Here is a 25,821-nt window from a genome sequence, read left to right on the forward strand (position 1 = left end):
GAGAGGTTTAGGGGGTTGGTGAACAGAGGGAGCTGAGGAAAGCCCTACTAAAATTGTTAAAAGTTCAGAAGTGTAACAATTTATCCACTCTATCTGCTTATCAAAGTGGTCAGGGCTGAATAAAATAATCAACTTCGAATGACTTTAGGCTATTATGCCCCCTTTTCTGGAAATCTGACAAAAAACACTAGGCAACTAGGGCAAATTGCTACTCTTTGATAGACCACTGGAGATGCACTGAGGGATTCAGGAGTCAGAGATATAAGAAGATTCCTGGTGGATCACCCAAAAACTCATATAGTCCAGCATAGTATTCTTAGGAAACAGATGCTTTTGAGAAGCCTCTCCCACCTGTGTTCTCCAGAAACTTAACTGAGAGGCTTATTGGCTCTTATATGTGAGGAAATATAGCTATTATGACTAGTACTCATCTGTCTCTCATAATATGAGAACCTGTGGACATGGAATGAAATTGAGTAACTTGATGGTTATGTTCTACCTCTGCTGTTGGGGGAAATGTGGATCTGAATGTCTGTTGCTGGGAAACAGTAGTAGGAGAGTGGCGTTGCTCTCATGTCCTATTTTCAGGCCACTGTAAAAATACTTTTCTTGGGCAGATGGCCTGATTCAACAGGCTGATGTAAGTTCTAGCCTGTTGCAGTTTATAGGAAATCTTCTTACAGCAGCCAAACTCCTCATTTCTTCCAAGTGGTGTTTCCCCAGTGTACCTGCTGCAGAGTTCAATGTTCCATAATGTACCTGCTGAAGACGTCTGGCTTCATAATTTTATCTAATTTGACTGCTCATGTGGCTGAGTGTGGGGAGCCAAAAGAGCGAACAGGTTGAGACACTATCAAGCCCTTTTTTAATATGCTCCTGGGGTTGAGAACTCCTGGCCTGGGAGCCAAATGCAGCCCCCACATAACTCTTTACCTGAAGTTTCACTAAATCAAAATGGTGAAACTTTGAGAGCTGCACAGCCCCTTTATATGGGCCACCACAATGAATATATTATTCATCATCGATTTTATTTATGAAATTTCTATCTCATTATTCTTGCCAAAGGAGCCCTGGCTGGATAGTCAAATGGTTTTTAATTTGAAAATCCCAGTTTATCCTGTCTCTTCTCTTCTCTTCTCTTCTCTTCTCTTCTCTTCTCTTCTCTTCTTCTCTTCTCTTCTCCAATTACTGTAACACTATTCCTCGCACACAAGTTGAAATTGGATGATAAAAAACATTATAATGTAGGGCTGGCAAACATACAGATTTTCCCAGACATTACAGGGAATTGACCTCTGAAAAAAGCTCAACAACTTTTGGGTTCTCCTTTAAAAAAGCTCAATATTCTTGGTGGTTTCCTAAAAAAACAAGTTTTGAGTGTACTGGCTTTTACTTTTTGGGATGTGGGAACCCTAAGTTCACCATGAAAGACTACTGAGTAAGCTTAGCTGTTCTGGAAGACAAGGAAAGGTCAGTAAAGAATAGGAAGCAGTATAAACCTGCAGTATCCTCAATGAAGACGGGTCAGAAGTGGGGTCTCTCAATGCTCAATACAGTGGTACCTCGGGTTACATATGCTTCAGGTTACATACGCTTCAGGTTACAGACTCCAATAACCCAGAAATAGTATCTCGGGTTAAGAACTTTGCTTCAGGATGAGAACAGAAATCGTGCTCCATCGGCCCCATTAGCTAAAGTGGTGCTTCAGGTTAAGAACAGTTTCAGGTTAAGAACGGACCTCCGGAATGAATTAAGTACGTAACCAGAGGTACCACTGTGTTGGGTTTGGGGCTTTTCAACATTTTTTATTTGGTCCCACACATCCTGTCAAAGAAACGTAAGGAAGCAAACAACAGAAAAGAATAGAGTTTCAAATAAAATGAAATGTATTTAAAACTTTTGAAAACATCAATAACTTTAAAAAGCCGAAACACACCCTCCAAGTCAATAATTTGAAGGCTAATAGCCTTCAAATTATTGCAACCTTAACTCCCTGGATCAATAGGAATTTTAAAAACTCGTGAAACATCATAATGGGAGAGATGAATGCAGTGCACCAGAGTGGACATTCCCTGTCATGGGTCTGCAACAAATGGGAGTTACATCATGGGGACTTTCCCTGTTAATCATATGAGTCCATATTTTATAAACAAAATATTTTTTAATTGCTATGTATATGATTTATTTTTCAGAAGTTAAAGTTGTATGAGTTTTAGTTGTAGCCGGAGCTTGTAAACATTGCTTTAACAGATAGCCTCTCTACGTGACCTTTGTGCATCTTGGTTAACTGTATCTCTCCCTAGGTAGAGAGTGGCCAGGATGTTTTTGTTGCCTCATTGAAGAAGGGAAGGTGTGGTTCTATAATAAGAATAATTTTATTATTTGTACCCAACTCATCAGACTGGGTTGCCCCAGCAACTGTTTGAAAGCTGCTTTGAAAGATATGGCTGTGCGGCCCTTCTTCCTTCATGTATTTGGTTAATTTCTAGCTTTCTTGAATGAGATGGATTATGGAGACAGGGGTGGCAAACATAGTGTGCTCTAGACAATTCCCATCAACCCTAGTTGGAATGTCTGGCTTTTGAGGTGATGAGCGTTGTAGTCCAGCCACCTCTGGAAGTCAGCATACTACCTCTCCCTGATCAATATCCCTTTCTAGCTCAGCAGGCTCAGCTTTAGCTAAAACAACCTGTGTTATATTATTTGTAAATCACAGTTAGATATGACAATGTTGGTGCAGACAACTATATACAGTCATACCTCGGGTTACAGTCGCTTTGTGTTGCACGTTTTCGGGTTGCGCACCACACCGAACCGAACAGGTTACTTCCGGGCTTTGGTGGTCTCGCATGCGCAGAAGCACGAAATCACATTTTGCGCATGCGCAGAAAAGCCGAATTGCGACGTTGCAGGTTGCGAACGCTGCGGATTGGGAACATGCCTCCCGTACGGATCACGTTCGCAACCTGAGCATCCACTATAATGGAATTCATTCTCGTATAGTACCCATTATTCCTCCCTAGAGGATTCTGGGGTTGGCATTTTTGTGAGGACTATGGACAGAATATTTGATTCAACTTCAAGGAACCACACTTCCAAATATTTCTAGAGAATATATTTTGGAAAATGGTGAAATAGTACAAAACTGAACATGCTCTGTTGGCTGGTTCTAGGAATACAATCATGTTCCAGCATCACCAGATTCCTGTGAACAAAATATAGATGTGATTTACCAATTGCTGATCACTGTACCTGATCCTGGACATCATTTCCCCAGAAGCATTTTGATGAAATTGAGGTAGGATATACTAGGGGGTTATTTGGTGAAATTACACAGGGTTCTCAAAAAGGATTCAATTAAGGAAAATACCTGTTTCTTAACCCTGAGAATGGGAGGGAGTGCAAACTGCAGGTGGCAGAATTTCATACCATTTCCAAAAAAGAGTTAATCCAATTTCCACATCGTGCTTTGTGTTCCAGTATAAAATTGCACCATGTCTAGGAAAGCATGCAATCTCTAATTTCATCATTCCCCACCCCCTTACTGGACTAGTTCTTTCCACCTGGAACCCTCAGGCTCTCTTCTTGGCCTATAAAACCCTCCAAACTAGGCTCATCCTCTATCCTTCACCTGCTTGTTTGTTCTGAGTGCTCTCAGATTTTGATCTCTTCAGCACTATGACGACTTTCCTGAGTACTTGTCTCCTCTTGGTCATCCTTTGCCCAGGTGAGTAGGAGCCTGAGATCTTGAATTCTTTCTTCAAGAACATTCAGTCAAGGGGCTAGTAGTGTCCATATGCCACCTTTGAAGCAAGAGACGCAAAGCAGTTGTTGTGGAAGATGATAATCAGGCATCCGAACAACATGACCAGTCCAACACAGTTGATGCTACCTACGCCCTTGCAGCCATACAGAGCTCTGCAGGAAGGAGAGGAGGTCTAGCTAATCAGAGGACTGGATGAGGGAGAGCAGAGCAGGGAGGCTGGCAGGAGAAGATAGAATCAGCAGAGCCAACTGCCTACAGAGGCAATGGGATTGGTCTTCTTTACTGTTCCATCTACTCATGAGGAGGCCAGTGGAGAGGAGTAACTTTAGCCCTGCAGTAGGCTGCTTGCTGCAGATAACTATGGCTCTTGATGGGGGCAACAGATCAATGGTACTTTGAGGCACTGAGAGACCTCTAACCATAGATGCCAAACCTATGGGTTTGGGAACACCTCTACCTCCCCAAGTATGTGATGATGGGGCTGAAAATTCCCCAACTTTGAGGGGCCCCACTGTGCCTCCTTGCAACCTCCTTGTACATGTTGTACTTGTGGTCTCAAGTGCATACAATGAGCACACCCAATGTCAGGCAGAACTTGGCGCCTCCCTTTAACCACAAGTTGAAAGCACTGGTTGCAAGAGCGGGGAACCAGTGCAAGGGCCATCCCTGGTAGGGGATTTGCTTTTGGGGGGAAATCTCCCTAGGTGGAAGTAGCCAGTTAGCAGTGACTGGGGATGGAATATGGCCCCTGCTGTTGTGGGCCCTGGGCTGGAGGAGTGGTATAGGGAGGGGTGAAGGGGTTTTCTTCATGAACTCCCCAGCCATTTTTTCGGTGTACAGGCAACAGTTTTCATTGTAGGTAGTGTGGTGTAGTGGTTAGTGTACTGAGCCCAGGAGCTGAGAGAGATCAGATTCAAAATTCCCCATTCAACCACAAAGCTAATATTGAGTCTTGTTTAGTGGTTAGGTCCTGAGGGTCCATTTAGAAAGTGTGCTTATATTTCCTTATGGAATGGGGCAAGGGGAAATTTTTACATTTGCAGAGCCCTTTTGAGCCTCAGGATTATTATGGGGAGTGGGGTGCATTTAGCATGGCTCCAGGTAAAGGCAAGGCTAAGGGGGGCCATAAGGGCAAAGGAAAGGCATCTGCACCACAGAGGAAGCATGCATTGCCATCCCATTCCCCTCTCTTCTGTGGAGAGCGAGTCGGACTAGGGGACTATATTGATGTTCCTCGAGGCCCTGAGAAGGCGGAAAGCAGCCCTGCTGCAGCTGCAACTTCCATGTGCTTGTCAGCTGGCAGAAGCAAGAAACACAAAATCCTAACCAAGGTGCTGTTAATTTAATTTCAACAGCTTTGGATGCCTTGGAAGTAAGTACCGGTTTTGCTTCGCAGGAAGTGCCAGAGGTGGAAGGCATACAGGCTGTGGTCATGGCAGCTGATACTGCAACAGGTGAGGCATTTTATTCTCAGCAGTGGAGTTGGTCAGGGTGGCATCCCCAATTGCCATGGATTTGTCAGGTTTGGAGTCCAGCTCATTGGCCTTTCTCCCCTCCAGTGGTGGCTGTGGCTTCCACTGGACTCCCCCTTTATACAGGGGGATCTGCCACTTTGTTGTATGCTTGTAATCAGGAAAGGGGCCCAGGATCTGTGGATGTGACCAATCACCCTGATCTGCAGGGATAACTCTGATGCCCCCCCCTTCATCCAGTAGCACCCACCAGCTCAGAGGGGAAAGGAAGGGGAGAAGGCAGGTCTATATCATCAGTGCTGCCCCACCCTGATACCTTGGATTTGGTTAAGCGGACGCCACCCCATTTTCAGAGCCATCAGCCCCTACCAGGTTTCCATCTCCTCCCAACTACCAAGGAAAGGATTTGGAAAGGGGAATATTGTGTTGTGTTCACTCACTTAAACAGGGAAATTCCCAAGAAAGGAAAGGACATTGTAGGTGAAATTGATGCAGGCAAACCAAAGCACAGGAAGGTGCCAATTGGTTACTGGGGTATTTAAATTTATGCCAGAATTAATATATCAAATTATGGATTCATGGAGCATACTCAGAGTTCATGGGGGGGATTGAAGACCTATGATGAAGCTTTATGCAGCTGGGCAGCTACTAAGTAGGCCTGGAGTGGGGGGGGGGAAGGTGGCTGACTTATGGCTCCATTTTGTATCTCACATATGTCCCATAGAATCCTAGAGCTGTAGAGTTGGAAGGGACTGGGAGGGCCATCTAGTTCAACCCTTTGCAATGCAAGAATCCTTTGACCAACATGGGGCTCAAATCAACAACCCAGAGATAAAGAGTCTTATGCTTTACACACTGAGCTCACTTAATGCCTAGGCAAACCCAAGCCACGTTACCCACATCAGAGGGGCAAGGAATTCAACCCCACCTGTTGGGTTGGGTATAGAGTTCCTTCAGTATTTGTGGCAAACACCCATGGTGCTACTCCACTGCATCTGTGCACTGTGTGCAATGCCTCTTCACAAAGACACACCCTAGGTTTGTTCATAATTTTGCTTCCTGAGCCCAAGATTGGGAATATTAAATGGAAAATTGGAAGTGAATGGGAGTTTGGTTTTAGAGTCAACAATTATAGGGATTTCCATGCTGATCTCATGAAGGCTCGGCCATCTTCCCATTGCTTTCAGCAGAGGTCACCTAACTGTGGTCCGTGGGCCTCATATATCTGCAGGTTGCCAATTTTCCATACTTGTTGATTCAGCCCTTGCTCTGCTGTGGCAATCGTGCTTCCCTCAGATGGCTAAGGTCCTTGGCAGGGTTTGATGGACATTATTTCCATGAGGTGGGTGGTTAATAGGGAAGACACTCTCATGTACAATTCTCCCCATGCTCTCTTCATCGACCCCAAATTGATTTGTTTGGTTAAGGGGAAGCACCATTACCAGTGTGCTGAATGTAAAAGTATGTAATGAGACTGCTGAAGTCCCATTCTGCGATTCACTGGCCAACAACATGTAGTGGATAGGGAGGAAGTGTATGTCCCTGATTTAGCATGCATACTAGCAAATGGGAAGAACGCTTTGTGTCTTTCCATTTCTGTGTCTGGAGATGTTCCTGTGTGAGGAATGGGGGGGGGAGATGTGTGTTGGTGTGCATGCAGCCTCTAACCCACCACTACATGTGGATCCTGAGACCATTAACATTGCTCGTGTTTGGCTTGGAATATTCTGTTTCTCAAAGACTGGACAACTTATGTTTCCTCTCCTCTCCTCTCCTCTCTGCAGTGAAACTGCAATGTGTAACAAACAGGAAGATTACTTGTCATATCAAAGGAGGAAGTTGCTTTTCTCAGCTTACTGAAACCTATTTAAGTGAGTATGAAGCCTTTCTGTCATATTAACTCTAAGCGTGTGGGTGCATCCTTTGGTCTCTGGGGTATCTAGTGTAACAACAGAATGCTGATCTCACCAACCTTGAGGAACTCAACTTTTTCAACAATTAAACAACAAGGAGCCACAGAGATGGCCCATTTCCATATCATTAACTAATAGAGTGTGGAACCTCTCTCATACTTTGACTCAGGGAAGCCTCATAGATCCACAGATCCACTGGTAACCTTCTCCTGACTTTTACCAGCTGCTTACTGTGAACAAACTGTGCACAAATATTCAGGCCTCATCTTTCTCTGACATTTGTCTCATAGTTGCCCCTTAACTCCTAAATGACAATCCCTCAGTGAATGATAATTCCCAACTGCTTAGAAAGCAACCAAATCAGAGTCTACTCTTCGTTGGTGCAGGCATATTGATGTAGCAATGAGGTGCGTAGCAAGTGAATGCACACAAGGAGACATGTGTTGGGTTCAGATTAGTCCACAACTTTATTGATTACAGGGATAAACAGCTTTGACACAGACATTGGGCATGTAACCAGTCCGCCTACTGACTGATAGACTATTGGGGATGACCAATATTAGCGTCCATCAACAGCATGAAGAGCATCATTTGATTGATTTGTAATCCATTTCCGTTTGACTTCCCTCCCCTTCTTACTTCAGTCCTCAGTTTTACTTAGTTGACTGCCCCTCCTAACACAGCCATTTATTCAATAACCTAATTCCATTATGTTTTACTTTTTTCTTCTTTTCTTACAGGAGTTACTCTAAACAGGTCAAAAAAATTTATTCTCCATAATGGTCTTTCGAATACTGTTTGAATATATTTCAATCATTTTTAATTTTTTTATTGTTTGATCTTTTTATCTGACCTGTCCACTTGTCCAGTTCTGTATACTCCATCAATTTGATCAACCAGTAACTCTTTGTTGATAAGTTACAGATAGGTAGCCGTGTTGGTCTGCCATAGTCAAAACAAAAAATTTTTTTCCTTCCAGTAGCACCTTAAAGACCAACTAAGTTCTTGGTATGAGCTTTCGTGTGCATGCACACTTCTTCAGATACATCTGTGTATCTGAAGAAGTGTGCATGCACACGAAAGCTCATACCAAGAACTAACTTAGTTGGTCTTTAAGGTGCTACTGGAAGGAAAAAAATTCTTTGTTGATAAGGTCTCCATTTTCCAATTCTGGGCAATCAAGACTCTTGCTGCTGTGTTGGCATACATAAATACTTTCTTAAAATTTCATCCCCCATGATCCTTAAGAGGAATCTTCGGGCTTTTTAGGGAATGAGCTTTTAAACATCTTTTTAAATTATTTATAAATTTCCTCCCAAAATTCCCTCATCTTTTTTCAGGTTCAACAAACATATCTTGTGCCTGCCACTTCTTTACATTTCCAACACCAGTCCGATTATTTGTTTTAACATTTTTTATCATCCATTCTGTTTCCTGATTCAAGATAACTGATAATTGAGTTTGAAGCATTTTAATAGTTTGACTTAACATCTTGTTCTTTGGGTTCTTAGCTATTTCTTTTTCATTATTATTATTATTTTCATCTTCTCTAATATTTCCATTCTTTCTTTCTTTTTCAATTTCTTATGAATTGCATTCTGGTGGATGAAAAATCCTCTCATGGATGCTTTCCCTGTCTTCCAGACAGTCTTAATATTAGTTCCTTTGTTTATATTAAATTTGAAGAATTCTTCTATTTTTTAATATTTTTAATATAATATTTATTATTATTATTTTCTTTTCCCCCCATTATAACAACCAAATAAAATTTCTTCATCACATATATCTTTGCTCTAACTGAGCTTTGACTTCCTCATGTCCCCCTCCCTGACTTCCATCTGTTATCACTTTTATCTTAGCATTTCTAAATCACCCTATTTATCTTATCTCCATACTTAAAAGACTTCTAATTTTTATAAACAGGTATCAAATCATAACCTATCAATATTTTAAATGAACCCTGCAAGTGTTTTCAAATGTTTACAATGTTCCTTCATATACCTTTTTACTAAAGGTATTTTTGAAAATCTTTTTCAGTTCATTATATATCATATCCCAGTAGGCTTTAATCTTAGGACACGTCCACCACATATAAAAGAAATTCCCTTCCTTCTCCTTATATTTCCAACATACCTTATCTTCTAAATTTTAGCAAGTTTAGTCCAATACATCATCTTCATTAAATTTTCTTTTAATGTCATGCATGCAGTGAAATTGTTTTTGTCCATAGTCTTTCCCACTTCAAATCTGAAGAATTCTTCAAAAGCTTTCTTAGCTTTCTGAATTATTCCTTCATCAATAAGTAACGCTTCATTCATCCTCTATATTTTCCGCTTTCCGCGCCTTTTGATTTTTTTATCTGACCTGTCCACTTGTCCAGTTCTGTATACTCCATCAATTTGATCAGTCAGTTTCTCCTTGTTGATAAGGTCTCCATATTCCTTCATCAATAAGTAATGCTTCATTCATCCTCTATCTTTTCCGCCCTCTTTCTTTCCCCTTCAGGAATAAGGACACTGAATTGTGATCTGATAGGGACTTTGCATCAATTTCAAATTTTCTCATTCTTAATGTTAATTCTTTTGAGATCCAAATTCCATCTTGCCTGCTGGCAGACTGGTTCAGCTCGGAATAATATGGGGATTCCTTTGCCCTTGGATGTTTAAACCTCCAAGCATCTACTAAATTTATATTAACTGGAAAAAGTTTGAGATAATCGTCCTGTTTTATTATCTACACTTCTCTGAGTTCTATCATGTTCGAAACAACTCCATTCAGATCTTCTGGAATAATTAATTTCTCCTCCATATAGTCTAACACTGTTTCTTCCAGGTGTTTATAGAAATCAGCTTTATTATCATTGGGTGCATATACTACTCAAGGCAGAGTATGTTTTACCAAGTAAGAGGGGACTTTCTTTTTACCCATTTCTTCATGCCAGATTTTTTTTGTTCAATTTTACATTTCATTTGTAAGATTTCCCTTTTCTGCTCTGTTAAACTATGGGGATATGGAGATTTCCTGCTTCTTGGAACCGGCATCATGGGCTGCTACTCTCTTGCATCAGGACCATCCCCCTTTCCCCTCTCCTTACAAAGAGACGAAGAGACCGGGAAACTCCTCTTTGACAACAACGCTTCTATGCTGACCACAAGACTCCCTCTTGGGGGTTGGGGGGATGCGTAGCCTTCGCGTCTTCCCCCTCAAAGCCTGTTAGCGATCAAGCCCTTCTGAGCTCATGCCATGTTCCATCTTGTGGGAAACCAGAAGTCACTTCACTTTACCCCAGGGTAGTCATACCTACCGCCCACTACCGCCCATCTTTCTTGATGGTAAGGAGGATTCAGCTTGCGCTGTAGAACCCCCTACTGCCCACCTAGAATCCTGAAATGGCCACTAGTGGGTAGTAGGGACCAGGTTGACAAACCCTGCTTTACACTCTCATGTACTTTTGAGTTTTTCTTGCACAGGCATGTCTGTAAGATTTGGGACGCTGCATGGGCCAGAGTAGGCAATGACCAGAGGCGCAGTCTATCCACTGTCACACTGGGATGCAAACAACACTCCTGAAAAGGAGGAAGGGGTGAATGGAGATTCTCAGACCAATCAGAATGAATTTACCTGATCCAGGCCACATCTTATAAATATTGTCCCCAATGCCACCACCCCACTCTCTCTTTTTAGAACCAGTCTCCAATTAAGGTAAAGGGACCCCTGACCATTAGGTCCAGTCACGGACGACTCTGGGGTTGTCGCGCTCATCTCACTTTTTTGGCCGAGGCAACTGGCGTACAGTTTCTGGGTCATGTGGCCAGCGTGACTAAGCCACTTCTGGCGAACCAGAGCAGTGGATGGAAACGCTGTTTACCTTCCCGCCAGAGCGGAACCCATTTATCTAGTTGCACTATTAGCTGATGCCAAATAGGCCTGCAACATATAGTAACCCCCATATCTCCACCCCCATCATTCTGCCCGGACGCTGAGGTCCAGCGCCGAGGGCCTTCTGGCGGTTCCCTCATTGCGAGAAGTAAAGCTACAGGGAACCAGGCAGAGGGCCTTCTCGGTAGTGGCGCCCGCCCTGTGGAACGCCCTTCCAGCAGATGTCAAAGCAATAAACAACTACCTGACATTCAGAAGACATCTTAAGGCAGCCCTGTTCAGGGAAGTTTGTAACGTGTGATATTTTACTGTATTTTTGGTTTCTATGGAAGCCGCCCAGAGTGGCTGGGGAGGCCCAGCCAGATGGGCGGGGTATAAATAATAAATTATTATTATTATTATTATTATAACAGCACATAGCATTAAATGCTGAAATACTCTGATGACAAATGAAGCCACAGAAATTTTTTAAAAAGGAAAAATGGAAAAAACATACTCAGACAGATATAACTGCTTTTCCCCATAGAAGGTTGCATGCAAAAAGATTTCTTGTATTGAGATAGCCAGAGAGAAGTGAGTTCAAGAGATCAGAAAATTAGAGGGAACAGTTGTTAAACCATCTTCTCCCGTCTCTCAGAAATATAGTACAAAATATAAGGAAGCTTCACGAGTCAGGCCCATGGGTCAGCTAGTTCCATATCAGGTAGAGATGGGTAGTGGATCAAACTATTCTAGGCTCTTTTGTATGGGCAGAAAAGGAAGTCCATCTAGTCCCATTTATGTGCAAGTTGTTAAGGAACTATCCTAGAATATTCACATGGTATTGCAGAAGAAATTATACTTCAAAGAAACTACTTTATGGATTAGTTTGCTGAATTCAGTTGTTGCCAGGTATTTTCTCTTAAATCACCCATTTGCCCAATGTATTTATATTTGTATGTTCATCAATTTGAATTTTTGCATATCTTGCTATTCCTTCAATTCTTTCTAACAGATGGCTCTAAAGAGACCTACAAGAACAGGGGTTGTGCTGAAGATTGCATCCCAGCAAATGCCACCTTCTCTTCAGTAGAAAGAAAATACGTCCAGTATATCCACTATTGCTGTCAAATATATTACTGCAACCAGGGAGTGCTTGAAAGTAAGTATATCTATCTATCTATCTATCTATCTATCTATCTATTGCCACAGCTAAATAGCACTGAGCTTTCAAATTTCTTTCTTTGTTACTCTAAGACAAGCAATACTGTTCTAGTCCAAGATTCATTCCTGGGTCATTCAATATCAAATAATCCAACTTTTTTACCTCAATAAAAGCCTAACTAGCTTTTCAGACACCTTTTAATTGAATAACTTTCTAAAGAAATACCTGAAGCAACTAATATTATAGTTGAGATCTTGTTTATTCTGTTATATTTTACTCCAAGAAGACCCATTTATCCCAAATAAAATCCAATAAGGCAGACATTTATGTACAAAATATATTTTGAAAAATGTGAAATTTGCAGGTGGCTCTTTGAAATATTAAATAATCAGTATATTTTTTGAATTTTTAAATCATATTGATTTTTTAAATCCTTTTTTAAAAATTGAAAATTTGGTAACTTAGATTTTTAGATTTAGAGTAAGTCCATCATGTGACATATCATGAAGCTCAGGTTCTGCAGGGATTTGTGTTTTTAGTTTTGACGTATCTCAATGCTGGGCTGAGCTTTTAAGGCCTTTGTGTATTCTGGCAAGGTCAAATTTCTCTCTCTCTCTTTGAAATTTCAAACACTCATAACTCAAAAATGGGATGAGATAAAAAATTAAAATTTTAGATTTAAACTTAGTTTTGATCACTCAACAAGTGTACAAAAGATTAAGAAAATTAGATGACATGAGGTAAAAAAGTTGTATCACTTGATTGGGTGCCAGTGCAATGTTTCCTTGCCAGTAATTAGGGACAGAATTTTGATATACAGTACGTCAAAAAAATATGTAGTGAACTGCCCTGTGATTTTTGGATGAAAGGCAGTATACAAATTTAATTCCTAATAAATAAATAAGTAAATATTGAGCTCCCAATGGGGCCTCAATAATTCCTTGGAAGTGTTCAGTAAATTCCCTAACCTAGTTTGTATGAAAAATTCTTGGAATCAGCATCACCATCTGTATGTCATGGAGAAGCACGTTCTCCCCAAGAGATTCAAATGACCACTGGGTGTGTGGAAGAGAACACCCCAGAAAAATTGGGGAAACAGAGAGAGAGATAAGAAAACATGCCCACCCCCCTGCTCACGGATAGCCCTGCTCACTCTGGGACTCATCTTGGAGGGGCAGAACTGCAGAGGTAGTTAGTGAAACTATCTATTGCTGCTGAATGGCATCAAACTGGAGAACAACAAAAGTCTCACTGCTTGGGCAAAGTTTTTGAGCTCTATTTGGCAACAAAAATATTTGGGAACAAAAATAAGTTTTTGGGTTTTGGAGGGGATTTTAAAAGCATTTTTAAAAACAAAAATCACCCTACTTGATGGGAAAATACGGACATATGGTAGCCCTAAGTTCCCCCCATTGCTATATTTCATGGCTCAGTTAGTGAACTGTTTCTTTTCTCTCATTGGTTTCTACAGTAGGTCTGCCAAACATTGACGTTTTCCCGTGTCCAGGGGGCATTATCGAAAATCAGCAAAATGGTGGGGGGGGGATGCATAAAAACTTCAAATTTGGTGTCCTGGTTTTCACTTTTTTAAACTGCAATGACTGGCAATGGTTGCTGGTGATTGAGTGAGAGATGACTGGGGTGACTGGATTATGTATTTGTGTGCATTTGTGGAGTAAAATGGGATGAGTGATAATGAATAAGAAGCTGGGACTGAAACTGCCTTGGTCATGCTGGCTGATAATATCTGGTGGGCTAGGGACAAAGGTGAAAGCTATTTCCTAGTACTGCTGGATCTCTCAGCAGCTTTTGATACCATAGACCATAACATCCTTCTGGGTGTTAAAAGCAACATTTTTCAGCTGTGGGCCAGTCCACCGTCCCTCAGACCATGTGGTGGGCCGGAGATGCATGTTAAATAAAACCACACATTCTACTCATGTAAAAACATGCTGATTCCCGGACCGTCTGCAGGCCGGATTGAGAAGGCGATTGGGCCGCATCCGGCCTGGGGATCTTAAGTTGCCTGCCCCTTTTCTGGACCGTCTAGAGGGGCTGGGAGCTGGGGCACGGTTATATAGTGGTTCTACTCCTTCCTCCTGGGCCATGTTCAGAAAGTGGTGGTGGGGGGATGAGTGTTCAGACCAGACCCCTGGGCTCTCACTTGTGAGGTGCCTCAGGGTTCCTCCCCTCTCCCATGCTTTGCAACATCTACATGAAGCCACTGGGAGAGATCATCAAGGGGTTCAATATGCGGATGATACCCAGCTATACCTCTCTTTTAAATCGGAACCAGTGAAGGTGGTGAAAGTCCTGTATGGGTCCTGTCTGGAGGCAGTTGGAGGATGGATGGCGGCTAACAGATTGAGGATGAATCCTGACAAGACAGAAGTACTGTTCTTGGGGGACAGGGGGCGGGTGGGTGTGGAGAACTCCCTGGTCCTCAATGGGATTACTGTGCCTCTGAAGGACCAGGTGTGCAGACTGGGAGTCATTTTGGACTCACAGCTGTTCAAGGAGGTGCAGGTCAATTCTGTCTACCAGCTCCAACTGGTATGCAGGCTGAAACCCTACCTGCCCATGAGGAAAAAATTAAAATTTTAGATTGAAACTTAGTTTTGATCACTCAACAAGTGTACAAAACATGCCCCCTTGCTTTCTGAAAGCCCATTTCACCATGGGACTTGTCTTGATGGGTTTGAACTGCAGATGTAATAACTTTATAGTTTGTGGATATTAGAGGCAGAATCTTAGTGTGATGTGTAGCATTTTATAAGTTAGGAGATACTTTATGAATGCTGTAAACTGCCCAGAGTGGCTGGGGGAAGTGAGCCAGATGGGCAGGGTATAGAGAATGAAATAATAATAAAATTATTATTATTATTATTATTATTATTATTATTATTACTATGAAGAATATTTTTGGAGCACTGAAGACAGAAGGGTTCCTTCACTTTAAACACACTTCAATATATTCTGATGTTTTTGGGGTTTTTTGAGATTTTATATTTTATTGCACTGTAATGCATTTAGGTATAAAATTAAATTTTATTGTAGTTTCTGAGTTTTTTATACCACTAGGAGACTCTTTTTAGTATTAAGTGATATATAATAATCATTAATAAATAAACAAATACACACCAAGGCTTTATTTATTTATTTATTCATTTGTTGTTGTCAGCGCTGCCCAAGGTCCCAGCTCACACAAGACCAACGCTGCCTCTTCCTCAAGTAAAAAAGTCTTTATTGAAGTTCAGTTTCATTTCCAGACGCGCAGCGCGCAATGCTACATCTATGCCCTAGACCGTAGAAGTCCCATCTGAATCTCCTCCCCCCTGACACCAGCTTAAGAATCTAGCCTTACTCCACCTCTTCCTCTGTTCCTTCTTTCTCTGGGTCCTCCTGCTAGTCGGAGTTTCAGCCCTCCTAGATTCTTCTGACGCTGAGTCCGCCGACTCTTCTCCCCCCCTCCTTCGGGCTTTAGGACCTGGCTCCCAATCCGGGTTTTCTGCTGTCCCGCGCTCCTCCACATTTGAACTTGGCGCGCGCGCGCAGACTCCCACTTTCCTTCTGACCGTTACACTTGTGTCACTGCTCCCTCTTTCGGGGAGGCTAGCTGGACCTGGCCTTCCCCCCGTTTCCCCACTCCCCGATGGGGGCGTGGTTACCCCTGACTCATCTTCTCTCCCCGCTGGAGGAGAAGCTGGTCCTGACTCATGTGACTCTTCCCCCCCACTGTGCTCTGGTGGGGTAACTGTTCCTGATCCTCCGCTACTCCTTTGGGACTCCCCTCTGGTTCCTTGTTTATGGAACGTCCCCCCTGGGACTCCCCTCGCCCTTACCATAGGCGCCCCCTCCTGGGAATCTTCTGATTCGCTGGAGAAGCTCATGGAATCTCTCGGGCCACTGTCATATTCCCCTACGCTCCCCTCTGATTCCTCTCCTCCGCTCTCTATTTGCTCTCTCCCCTGCTCTTCTGCTCCTGAGCCTCTGACATCCATCCCCCCCTCGAAGCCCCCCTCCCCCTCTCCCCCTCTTCGGGTGTGGGTTCCAGGTGCTCCAGCGCTGGGGGTGTGAGTGCTGGCTTCCGTTCTCTCCCCCTGGTGTGCAACCGGCCAGCGGGATCAGGCCCCCCCACGATGGGTTCGTCGACGTCGACTTCCTCTGCTTCCATTTCTCTGCTGTCGTGCTCAAAACCAAGATCCTCCCCCCACACGTCCATGTCCTCCTCTCCACCCGATCCCTCGGGTGAGGCTGTGTGCAAGGGCCCCCTCAGCAATTCCCTGCTCCACCCCACTTCTGGTTGAGTGTCCCACCAATAGGAGCGGTCCGTGGCAAACCCCGAGAGCGACCCCTACGGGGAGCTCATCCCAGGCGTCGGCTCCTCATCTGAGGAGAAACCCTGGAACGTGCTGGCTGACAGTGTGGGTGTGAAAAGCCAGTCGTCGAAATACTCCGCCGGCATAGGTCTGTGTGGGAAGATCGAATGGAACTCGTCTTTGAGGTAGTGCTCCTCCACGGCATAACACGGCACCCACTCGTTGGCGCTGGCCGGAGTACCCTCCCTGGCGAGGAGATATTCAACTCCCTCCTCCCCTCATCTGGAGTCCAAAATCTCCGTGACCTCGTTGAGTGGCGTCGCCCTCTGTGGTCCCTCCCCTGTTGACGATGGGCTACGTGGGGCTGGTGCGGTCCCTGGCGCCTGAAACCTGTGGGGTGCCTTGTAAGGTGTGAGCACTGACCTGTGAAAGACTGGGTGCATTCTGGAGCCCTCCGGGAGTGTCAACCGGTAGGCCACTGGATTGATTTGTGCCGCGACCTGGTAAGGTCCCAGCTGCTTGTGTCCTAGCTTCCTCTTAGCTAGCGTTCTGGCCGGCACTGCCTGAGCTGCTAACCAGACCCAGTCCCCTACCTGTATGTCTTCCCCAACCCTCCTGTGCCTGTCTGCCTGCATCTTGTAGGCGTGTTTCGCGAGTTCCAAGTGCCTTCGGAGTTGCTCATGGACCTCCTGTAACTCTGCGGCTAAGTGCTCTGCCCCCCGTGGCTCCCCCTCTGCCTCGGTCTCCAACCCCGGGAAGGTTCTGGGGTGGCGCCCATTGTTGGCGAAGAACGGTGTCACCCCTGTAGACCCGTGCTTCGTGTTGTTGTAGGCAAACTCGGCTAGCGGTAGGTAGTCCACCCAGGTCGAGGGCTGTTGATTGGCGTAGCATCGCAGGTACTGCTGCATGATGGCGTTGACCCTCTCCGCTTGTCCGTTGGTCTGCGGGTGTCGTGCCGACGCTAAGTTGATCTTGACGTTCAGGATGCCCAGCAGCTTCTGCCAGAAGTTCGAGATGAATTGGCGGCCCCGGTCGGACAGGATGGACAGCGGCAAGCCGTGAGCTTTGAACACGTGGTCTATGAACAGCTTGGCGGTCTGTTCCGCTGTGGCCACCTTCGCGCACGGAATGAAATGCGCCATCTTGGTGAAGAGGTCTACGACCACGAGTACCGCTGTTTTGCCACGCGAACTGGGCAGATCTGTAACAAAGTCCAGGGCCACTTTCTCCCATGGTTCGAGCGGCGTCTGCAGCGGTTCCAGCAGACCCGCCGGCTTCCTGTATACTGGCTTGGCCCTTTGGCAGGTGTCACACCTGGAAACGTAATCCGCAACTTCTCCCCGCACCTTGGGCCACCAAAAGTCCCTGGTGACTAATTCCGCCGTCTTGTCCTTGCCGAAGTGCCCAGCGCTGGGCGCGTCGTGCAGCTGCTGCAAGACTCTCGCGCGAAGGTCGTCTCCCGGTACGTAGAGAGCCCCTTTGCGGAGGAGTAGTCCGTCGCGTATCTGGAACTCGTTGTCCCTCGCTGTGCCGTTTCGCACCTCCTCCATCTTGGATTGCGCAAACGAATCCGCCTGTAGCGCGCGACGGACTGCGTCCAGGTCCACTGCGGCTGAAGCGCACGCCCACACCTCTGGTGCGAAAATGTGTTTGGCCGCTGCCGGTGCCGCTTCCTCGAGATACTGCGGCTTCCTAGATAGCGCATCCGCCATGACGTTGTTGTCTCCCGGGATGTATTCTATCCGGAAATCGAAATCTGCAAAGAACTCCGCCAGGGGATGTGTCTCTGGTTCAGGAACTTCGCCGTGCGCCAGTACTCCAGGTTCTTATGGTCCGTGCGGACCTGCACTGTGTGTCTGGCTCCGACGAGGAAGTGCCGCCACGCCTTGAAGGCTGCATGAATGGCCAGCAACTCCCTGTCCCAGATGGTGTAGTTCTGCTCCGACGTGCTGAGCTTCCTGGAGTAGAATGCGCACGGTCTCCAGTCCCCTTGCGGATCTTGCTGCAACAGGACCGCCCCCACCACTCTGTCCGAGGCGTCCGTTTCAACCCTCATCGGTTTGCTGGGGTTTACGTGTAGCAGCTGTTCTTCGGACGCGAAGAGACGCTTGAGCCTCCGAAAGGACTGCTCCGCCTGGTCCGTCCAGGTGAACCTCTTCTTCTTGGAGCTGAGGGTGTCCGTGATGGCCGCCGTCTCCTTCGCGAACCCCTTGATGAACTTGCGATAAAAGTTGGCGAAACCGGCGAACTTCTGGACCTCCTTCCGGTTGCGCGGGCTCTTCCAGTCCAACACTGAGCGGACCTTGGCGCTGTCCATGGCAAGTCCCTTGTCGGACAGCTTGTAGCCCAGGAAATCCACCTCTGTCGTGTCGAACTGGCACTTCTCCAGTTTGGCGTAAAGTCTGTGCTCCCGTAGTCGCTGCAGGACCTCCTTGACGTCCTCCTCGTGCGCCTCCTGCGATTCCGAAAAGATCAGGATGTCATCTAAGAAGCAGACGCACTTCTTGTAGAGGAGTCCCGCTAGCACGTGGTGCATGAAAGCTTGGAAACAATGGGAGCCATTTTGGAGACCAAACGGCATGACTCTGTATTCATAGGTTCCTAAAGGCGTAAACATGGCTGTCTTCCACTCGTCGCCCTCCCACATGCGTATAAGGTTGTAGGCCCCTCGTAGATCCAACTTGGTGAAGATCCGTCCCTTCCTCACCGTCGCGAGCAGGTCGTCAATTTTGGGCATGGGGAATGCTGTGGGCTTTGTCCTGGAATTGATGATTCTATAATCCACTATGAGCCTCCGTTCGGGCGTGTCTCTCTTCTTCACGAAAAACACGGGACTGCCCCCCACTGCTTTGGATTCCCGGATGAATCCCCGCTTCAAATTGCGATCTATGAACTCCCTGAGTTCTTGCATTTCGTCTTCAGACATGGAGTACAGTCTCCCAGTCGGCAGCGTCGCCCCCGGCAGGAGGTCAATCTTGCAGTCGTAGGGTCTGTGGGGAGGCAGCTTGTCCGCTTCCTTCTCGCAGAAGACTTCCAAAAAGGCCTTGTACTTGTTGGGTACCGCTTGCACCATGCCTAGGTGTAGCTGCGGTGCATCCTCTTGCCCCTCTTCTTCCTGGCAGGTCTGGATGCAGTGCGCTGCGCAGTAGGAAGAGCAGAAGGTCAATTGCCGCTGGTACCACGCTAATGCCGGGCTGTGCCTATCCAGCCAACTCATGCCTAACACTATGGGCGTGTCCGACAGGTGGGTGACGTTGAAACTGATGACTTCACGGTGGTTCCCAATTTGCATCACCAGAGGCGGTGTCTGCTGTACCACCTCTCCTCCCAGTATCTTCCTGCCATCTACCGTGACAACATTTAGGGGCATCGTGGCTGGCAGGAGTGCTATGCAATGCTGCTTGACGAAGTCCAACCCTACAAAGTCTGCATTGCTACCAGAGTCAATGGTAATAGGGACCTCCAGGGTGAGCCCATCGGGCAACTGGAGCGATGCAGTGAGTTGCACCACTGGTTTGGGTGGGAGGGGGTCTGTGGGCTGCAAAATCTCTGGGGACTGCTTCACTGACTCGCCTGGTTGAGCCCCAGTGCCTCCGTTTCCAACCAGGCTTCGTCGTTTCCCTGCAGCTGTTCCCCCTGCTGAATTGCTCCTTTTACAGTTGCTGAAGCTGCAGTGTGCTTCTGGAGCCTCTGGGGACACTCTTTGGCCATGTGCAGTGCACTGTCGCAGATGTAACACTTCCTGCTCCCTCTAGGAGCCTTCGCCTTGACTGCTCCTGGTGTTTGGGCTCTGCTTGCTGTCTGAGCCCTTGCACCTCCGATCTCCATCGGCTCCTCTCCCCTCCCCAGCGGAAGCATTGATTGAGCGCGCTCTGTCTCTCTGGGTAGGAAGGGAGTCGTTCTAACTGACGTGTTTGCTCTTCGCCCCTCCTCCCTGCTCCACGGGCGTTCTTCCAGGCGCACCCCAATTGCGAGCGCCCTTTGGACTACTTCTGTGGTATCTTGGGGTCTCTCCCCCCTGGCCAGCTCATCTTTCACGGCTCCATTCAGCCCCTCCCAGAACAGATCCCTGACGGCAGCTGAGTCCTTCTGCCAGCCCAGCACATTTACTAACCCAAAAAAGCGGGAATGATACTGGCGCACCGTCGCTTTTCCTTGCCGCAATCCATGCATTTCCCTTCTAGCGACATCCACATCTACCGTTGATTTAAAGCAAGCGTCCATGGCTTCAATAAAGGTGCTTGAATCTTTGAGGGCGGGGTCATTTTCGCGTAATAAGGTTCGCAGCCACGACTTAGCTTCCCCATGCAGATGAGTGATTATGAAACCCACTTTCTCCTCCTCATCCCTAAAGTCTTTCCGAAGCAATTTGAGCGCGAAAACTACTTCTGCTCCGAAGTTAGGGTACTGCTGCAGGTTCCCGTCAAAATGGGTCACAATACTGGCCCCCCTTTTCCCGAGGCCAACTCCCTCCGGCTTGGCTCCCAGCTGCCCCTCCTTTCCCCATCTGTCCCACCTGGCTTGCAGATCCTGGCAGAGCGCAGCTGTTTCTCCTTCCTTTTTCTTAGATGCAGCCAATTCTGCGTAGAGCGTTGAGACTGCCTCCTGCAGTTGCTTGACTTTCTCCTCTGTAGTCATCTTTGCCTATCTTCGTGAGCTTGCAGAGGGAGATGGGACTTACTGTCAGCGCTGCCCAAGGTCCCAGCTCACACAAGACCAACGCTGCCTCTTCCTCAAGTAAAAAAGTCTTTATTGAAGTTCAGTTTCATTTCCAGACGCGCAGCGCGCAACGCTACGTCTATGCCCTAGACCGTAGAAGTCCCATCTGAATCTCCTCCCCCCTGACACCAGCTTAAGATTCTAGCCTTACTCCACCTCTTCCTCTGTTCCTTCTTTCTCTGGGTCCTCCTGCTAGTCGGAGTTTCAGCCCTCCTAGATTCTTCTGACGCTGAGTCCGCCGACTCTTCTCCCCCCCTCCTTCGGGCTTTAGGACCTGGCTCCCAATCCGGGTTTTCTGCTGTCCCGCGCTCCTCCACATTTGAACTTGGCGCGCGCGCGCAGACTCCCACTTTCCTTCTGACCGTTACACTTGTGTCACTGCTCCCTCTTTCGGGAAGGCTAGCTGGACCTGGCCTTCCCTCCGTTTCCCCACTCCCCGATGGGGGCGTGGTTACCCCTGACTCATCTTCTCTCCCCGCTGGAGGAGAAGCTGGTCCTGACTCATGTGACTCTTCCCCCCCACTGTGCTCTGGTGGGGGAACTGTTCCTGATCCTCCGCTACTCCTTTGGGACTCCCCTCTGGTTCCTTGTTTATGGAACGTCCCCCCTGGGACTCCCCTCGCCCTTACCATAGGCGCCCCCTCCTGGGAATCTTCTGATTCGCTGGAGAAGCTCATGGAATCTCTCGGGCCACTGTCATATTCCCCTACGCTCCCCTCTGATTCCTCTCCTCTGCTCTCTATTTGCTCTCTCCCCTGCTCTTCTGCTCCTGAGCCTCTGACAGTTGTTTAAAAACTTTACATAGTAACCTTAATCAGAGGTGTGTTTCCAACATAATAACAAAGTATGCAAGATATTATACTTAAACAAGATTATATACCCCGCGGGACTCAGGGATTCCCCAGTCCGATTATTATTCATTACCCACAGCGCCAGCCAATCGGCTGGCGGTAGGGGCGGGCGTACTAAAGGGCACTTAAGGTCGGGGCAGCCCTGACTTGCCCCTTTTCTTTCCTTATAGCAGCTGCAGTTTTCCCACCCACCCGCCCTCTAGGTATGCATTCGGACTTTGCTCTGGGCTTCGGCTGGTCGCCGCAAGGGGCCTGGTAGGAGTTTTTCCATTTGGCTAATTGGCTGTATTTTAGATGCCACTTGCTTTTTTCGCCTACCTCGTAGCAAAACGTCATAACTCCTTGGTTTTGGCGGTAGGCATTGGCAGGGGTATTGATATGCAAATGAAATCGGGGGGAGGAGCGCCATCACCTCCCCCAAATCTTGAAGGGTAGTTCATTAAAGGACTCCGGGGGGCGTCGCCTTGTCCGAAACCTACGGAGGCTAGGGCCTAAAGCGCACTCCCGAGCGGTAACCCCTTGGGGAGCGCCTAGGGATGTGCATCTCGGGGGCTCCCCCTGTTGGTGCTTAACCCTTCCCGGTTAGACCGGATAGTCTGTAAGGGCCAATGCCTAAAGCCAATACCACTCTTACCTGTTATCAATAAAGTTGTGGCCATTTTCGCCCATTAACCTAAATTCTGGTGTCCGGTGTCTTTATTTACTCCATCTGTGGGAGGGGGCGGGAATCGCCACGCAACAATAAACTCCCCAACTCACTCCCTAAAAAACAGCACTGCTTGTCTGATCATCTCAGGTCAAAATATCTGCATCATCAACATCATTAATTGCAGAAACAGAATGAAATAGAGATGTTGCAACCCTCTCACAAGATTAGAGAACTGAAGCCTAGGAATTAGAATAAAGATAAATGGGCTGGAATCATGTTTTGACTTTAGTATTTCCTTCTGGCAGTGCCACCGAGGCGCTTGAATGGGCTGGAGTGCCCAAACCTTGGTGTAGCTGAATCAGAAGTTTCTAAGGGTTCAAATGCCATCAAGTGTTACAACGAGGAGACTCGGTGCATTGAATTTGTTCTTGTTCATGGTAAGTAGAACCGCCTTGCAATGAAGATGAGCCCTTGCCCCAGAAGAAAAGAAAAAAAATCGACTTTTTTCTTTCTAACTTTTAAACACCTCTCTCATATCATTTCATGTGTTGATTTTCAGATGCTTTCTATACTTGCTCAACATAGTTATTAAAAATTAAGGTGCTACTATTTTTTCTTTTGCACACACACACACACACACACACACACACACACAGAAACACCGGTTGCTACCAAGATGCTCATCTGACCTTGTCTCTTTTTCTTTACTAGACAACAGTGAAGTTCCTGATAAAGTCGTCAAAGGCTGTGCATCACCAGGTTTTTGTGAATTGGCCAAGACATCAAAGCTTAACAAGTACTTTTCAGGCATGATAACACAAACACGATGCTATGAAACTATAGTTTCACCAAAGCAACTCAGCTTTTAAAGGTAGTTAGGAGAGAGCAATGTCTTCTTCCTCTTGGATTCCACTATTTTCTACAACAGTGGAAGTGGTGGTTGCTTGTCTGAACATGGGAGTCCAGAGCAACTGGTATTCACAGGACTCCTGAGGCTTCTATTTGGTGAATGGGATGCAGGGAATAGAAAACTAAAGTAGAAATGTGGGGCTTTGGCTCATGAAAACATGGGATATGTATAAAAAATTCCTTTGTTCATAATCAAAATAAATTGGTGAAGCAAATCAAAACTGTGTTGTGTGTCTGCATTTATCAAATTAAGAATATTTGGTGGCAGTGGTGATGAAGGGCACTGTTTTTAGAATGAAAAACAATGGGTAATTATGAGTTATCTTATTGATTTAGGAAATGTATATTCCAGTCCATATTTCAAAGCAATCTGAGTGGCTTTCAATAACGTAAATCTGGAATTCCAAGACTGGAATTATACATTCGTTCTTATTTATTGACAAGTTTCAAATATTGAAGACCTGCTGATGGTCATAATCTCCTCAGTTGGGCAACCTTAGAATACACACACAGTATATAACACTTTTATTTGGGTGGATAGTATTAGGATCAAAACATTTGAAGTCCCTACAACTCTTGAAACAAGCCAATTAGAAAGATATGGAATATATTAGCTAATAAAAATAAATTCATTTTCACATGCTAAATCCTACTTCAATAATGTGCGGAGAGGAATGGTCATATGGAAAAACTGTATGATAGTGGGTGTGATGGTTGGGTCTCTCCCATAGAAGCGAGACAACTCTGGCAGTAATTAACTCAGGTTTATTGGTCAAAACACACAGATCACTCTGGAGCTCAGTCACTCAGAGTCTGCTTCCAAATTAGCTGTTGCTGAGTCTGAGTTCTGCCCCTTCCTATTCCCACATTTAAAACCCCACTTTCGCTTCCTTTTCTGTTCACGCCTCTCATTAATTCTTGTGCACCTATGCATCATGGGATGGGCTATTTCCGGTGGCCCTCCCTCTGAGTCCGAGCTTAAACTGTCTTCCCCCTTGAACTCCCCCCTTCTCCTTGTTCTCAGAGCTCAGGCTTCTACTGCAACTAGGCTGCTCCTCCCTCGTTCTGCATTCCTACATAATTACCTCCTCCTGTCTCGCCAAGCTCTCCCCCTCTGTCAGCAATGGGATGCAGCTGACAATGGGTGTCGTGACCTTGGACCAACTGATAGATGATGAAGACTTCTATACGTACAATACATACATCAAATACCATCTATCAGAGGTGGTCCAATGGCAATACTTGCAGCTACAACATATTTTAGTAACTTCGTTTGGTCTGACTACCTTCACAGCATCTGAGACACTTGAAATTTGGAGCAATTGGATAATTAATTTGAAACTCAGTTTGATATGCAGAGTTTAAGAAATGATTGGAATAAAGATTTGGAATGTTCACTATTACCTGGATAGTGGGAAAATTTCTTGGCTTCAGTATCATATCAATGGATCTTAATCTAAGAATTATACAACAGAAATTCCTTCTTAGAATCTATTGGTCTCCCTTGCATTTGTATAAGAAAAGATTATCTAATTTATCTCTTGGTTGGAGATGTATGATTGACAATTCTTCTTTGAAACACATGCTTTTACTGTGTCCTACACTTACTACGTTTTAGGAGAAAGTGCTGGACACAAGCACTTTCTCCCAAAGACACTACTCAAAAAATTAAGATTTTCAGAAGCGACTATGCTCTTGAACTATATACCCATTATATGGAAATCGAAAACAAGAAAGCAAAAATGGATTCTCAGCACCCTAATGGTGGCCAAGAGACTGATAATGATGAATTGGAAGAATAGAGATTTAATTCCCTTTACTCAATCGCTAGACAACATGACAACATTGGTAACATATGAATGGAAAACTTACTGTATAGGCACAGATTTTCTTTGGATGAATTCAATGATATTTGGATTGAGTTTACACAGAATATGTTAGGTTACTGACAATTATAAGTGCATTAGGATAACAAGAAAAAATATACACATTTGTATATTATTGTATGTTTTACCATCCTGACGCCCCCAGGACTTTCCTGGTATGCATGCCTGCACTCTCAGACTTCAGGGCATATAAAGAGTTCAGCAGAGCAACTCAGCAGGGTTGGCAGCCAATGAATCACATGAATACCGCATTTCATTAGCAGATGTGCTTTACTCAGGCGTTTTAGTAAGCATAGTGGTTGCAAATCCTCAGC

The 25,821-nt window shown here is 45.7% G+C and overlaps 1 protein-coding gene across 1 annotated transcript; it reads left to right on the plus strand.

Annotated features, from left to right (window-relative positions):
* The first annotated feature begins 3,678 nt into the window (after positions 1–3,678).
* LOC128420376 (phospholipase A2 inhibitor and Ly6/PLAUR domain-containing protein-like) lies at positions 3,679–23,917 on the plus strand. Its single transcript, XM_053401977.1, has 6 exons — positions 3,679–3,727; positions 5,122–5,220; positions 7,023–7,109; positions 12,025–12,171; positions 23,018–23,149; positions 23,424–23,917. Exons 1-6 carry the CDS (start codon positions 3,679–3,681, stop codon positions 23,579–23,581), a joined length of 672 nt encoding a protein of 223 aa, XP_053257952.1. The 3' UTR covers positions 23,582–23,917.
* The last annotated feature ends 1,904 nt before the right edge of the window (positions 23,918–25,821 follow it).

This window comes from Podarcis raffonei, chromosome 8, assembly GCF_027172205.1.
Source record: "Podarcis raffonei isolate rPodRaf1 chromosome 8, rPodRaf1.pri, whole genome shotgun sequence".
Classification (NCBI taxonomy): domain Eukaryota; kingdom Metazoa; phylum Chordata; class Lepidosauria; order Squamata; family Lacertidae; genus Podarcis; species Podarcis raffonei.

What these genes read in the sequence shown, in the direction of transcription:
- LOC128420376 (XM_053401977.1), top strand. Translation starts at nt 3,679, where the DNA reads ATGACGACTTTCCTGAGTACTTGTCTCCTCTTGGTCATCCTTTGCCCA. An exon ending in GCTTACTGAAACCTATTTAA is followed by an intron (nt 7,110 to 12,024) that starts GTGAGTATGAAG and finishes TCTTTCTAACAG; the next exon opens with ATGGCTCTAAAGAGACCTAC. An exon ending in TGAATTTGTTCTTGTTCATG is followed by an intron (nt 23,150 to 23,423) that starts GTAAGTAGAACC and finishes TTTCTTTACTAG; the next exon opens with ACAACAGTGAAGTTCCTGAT.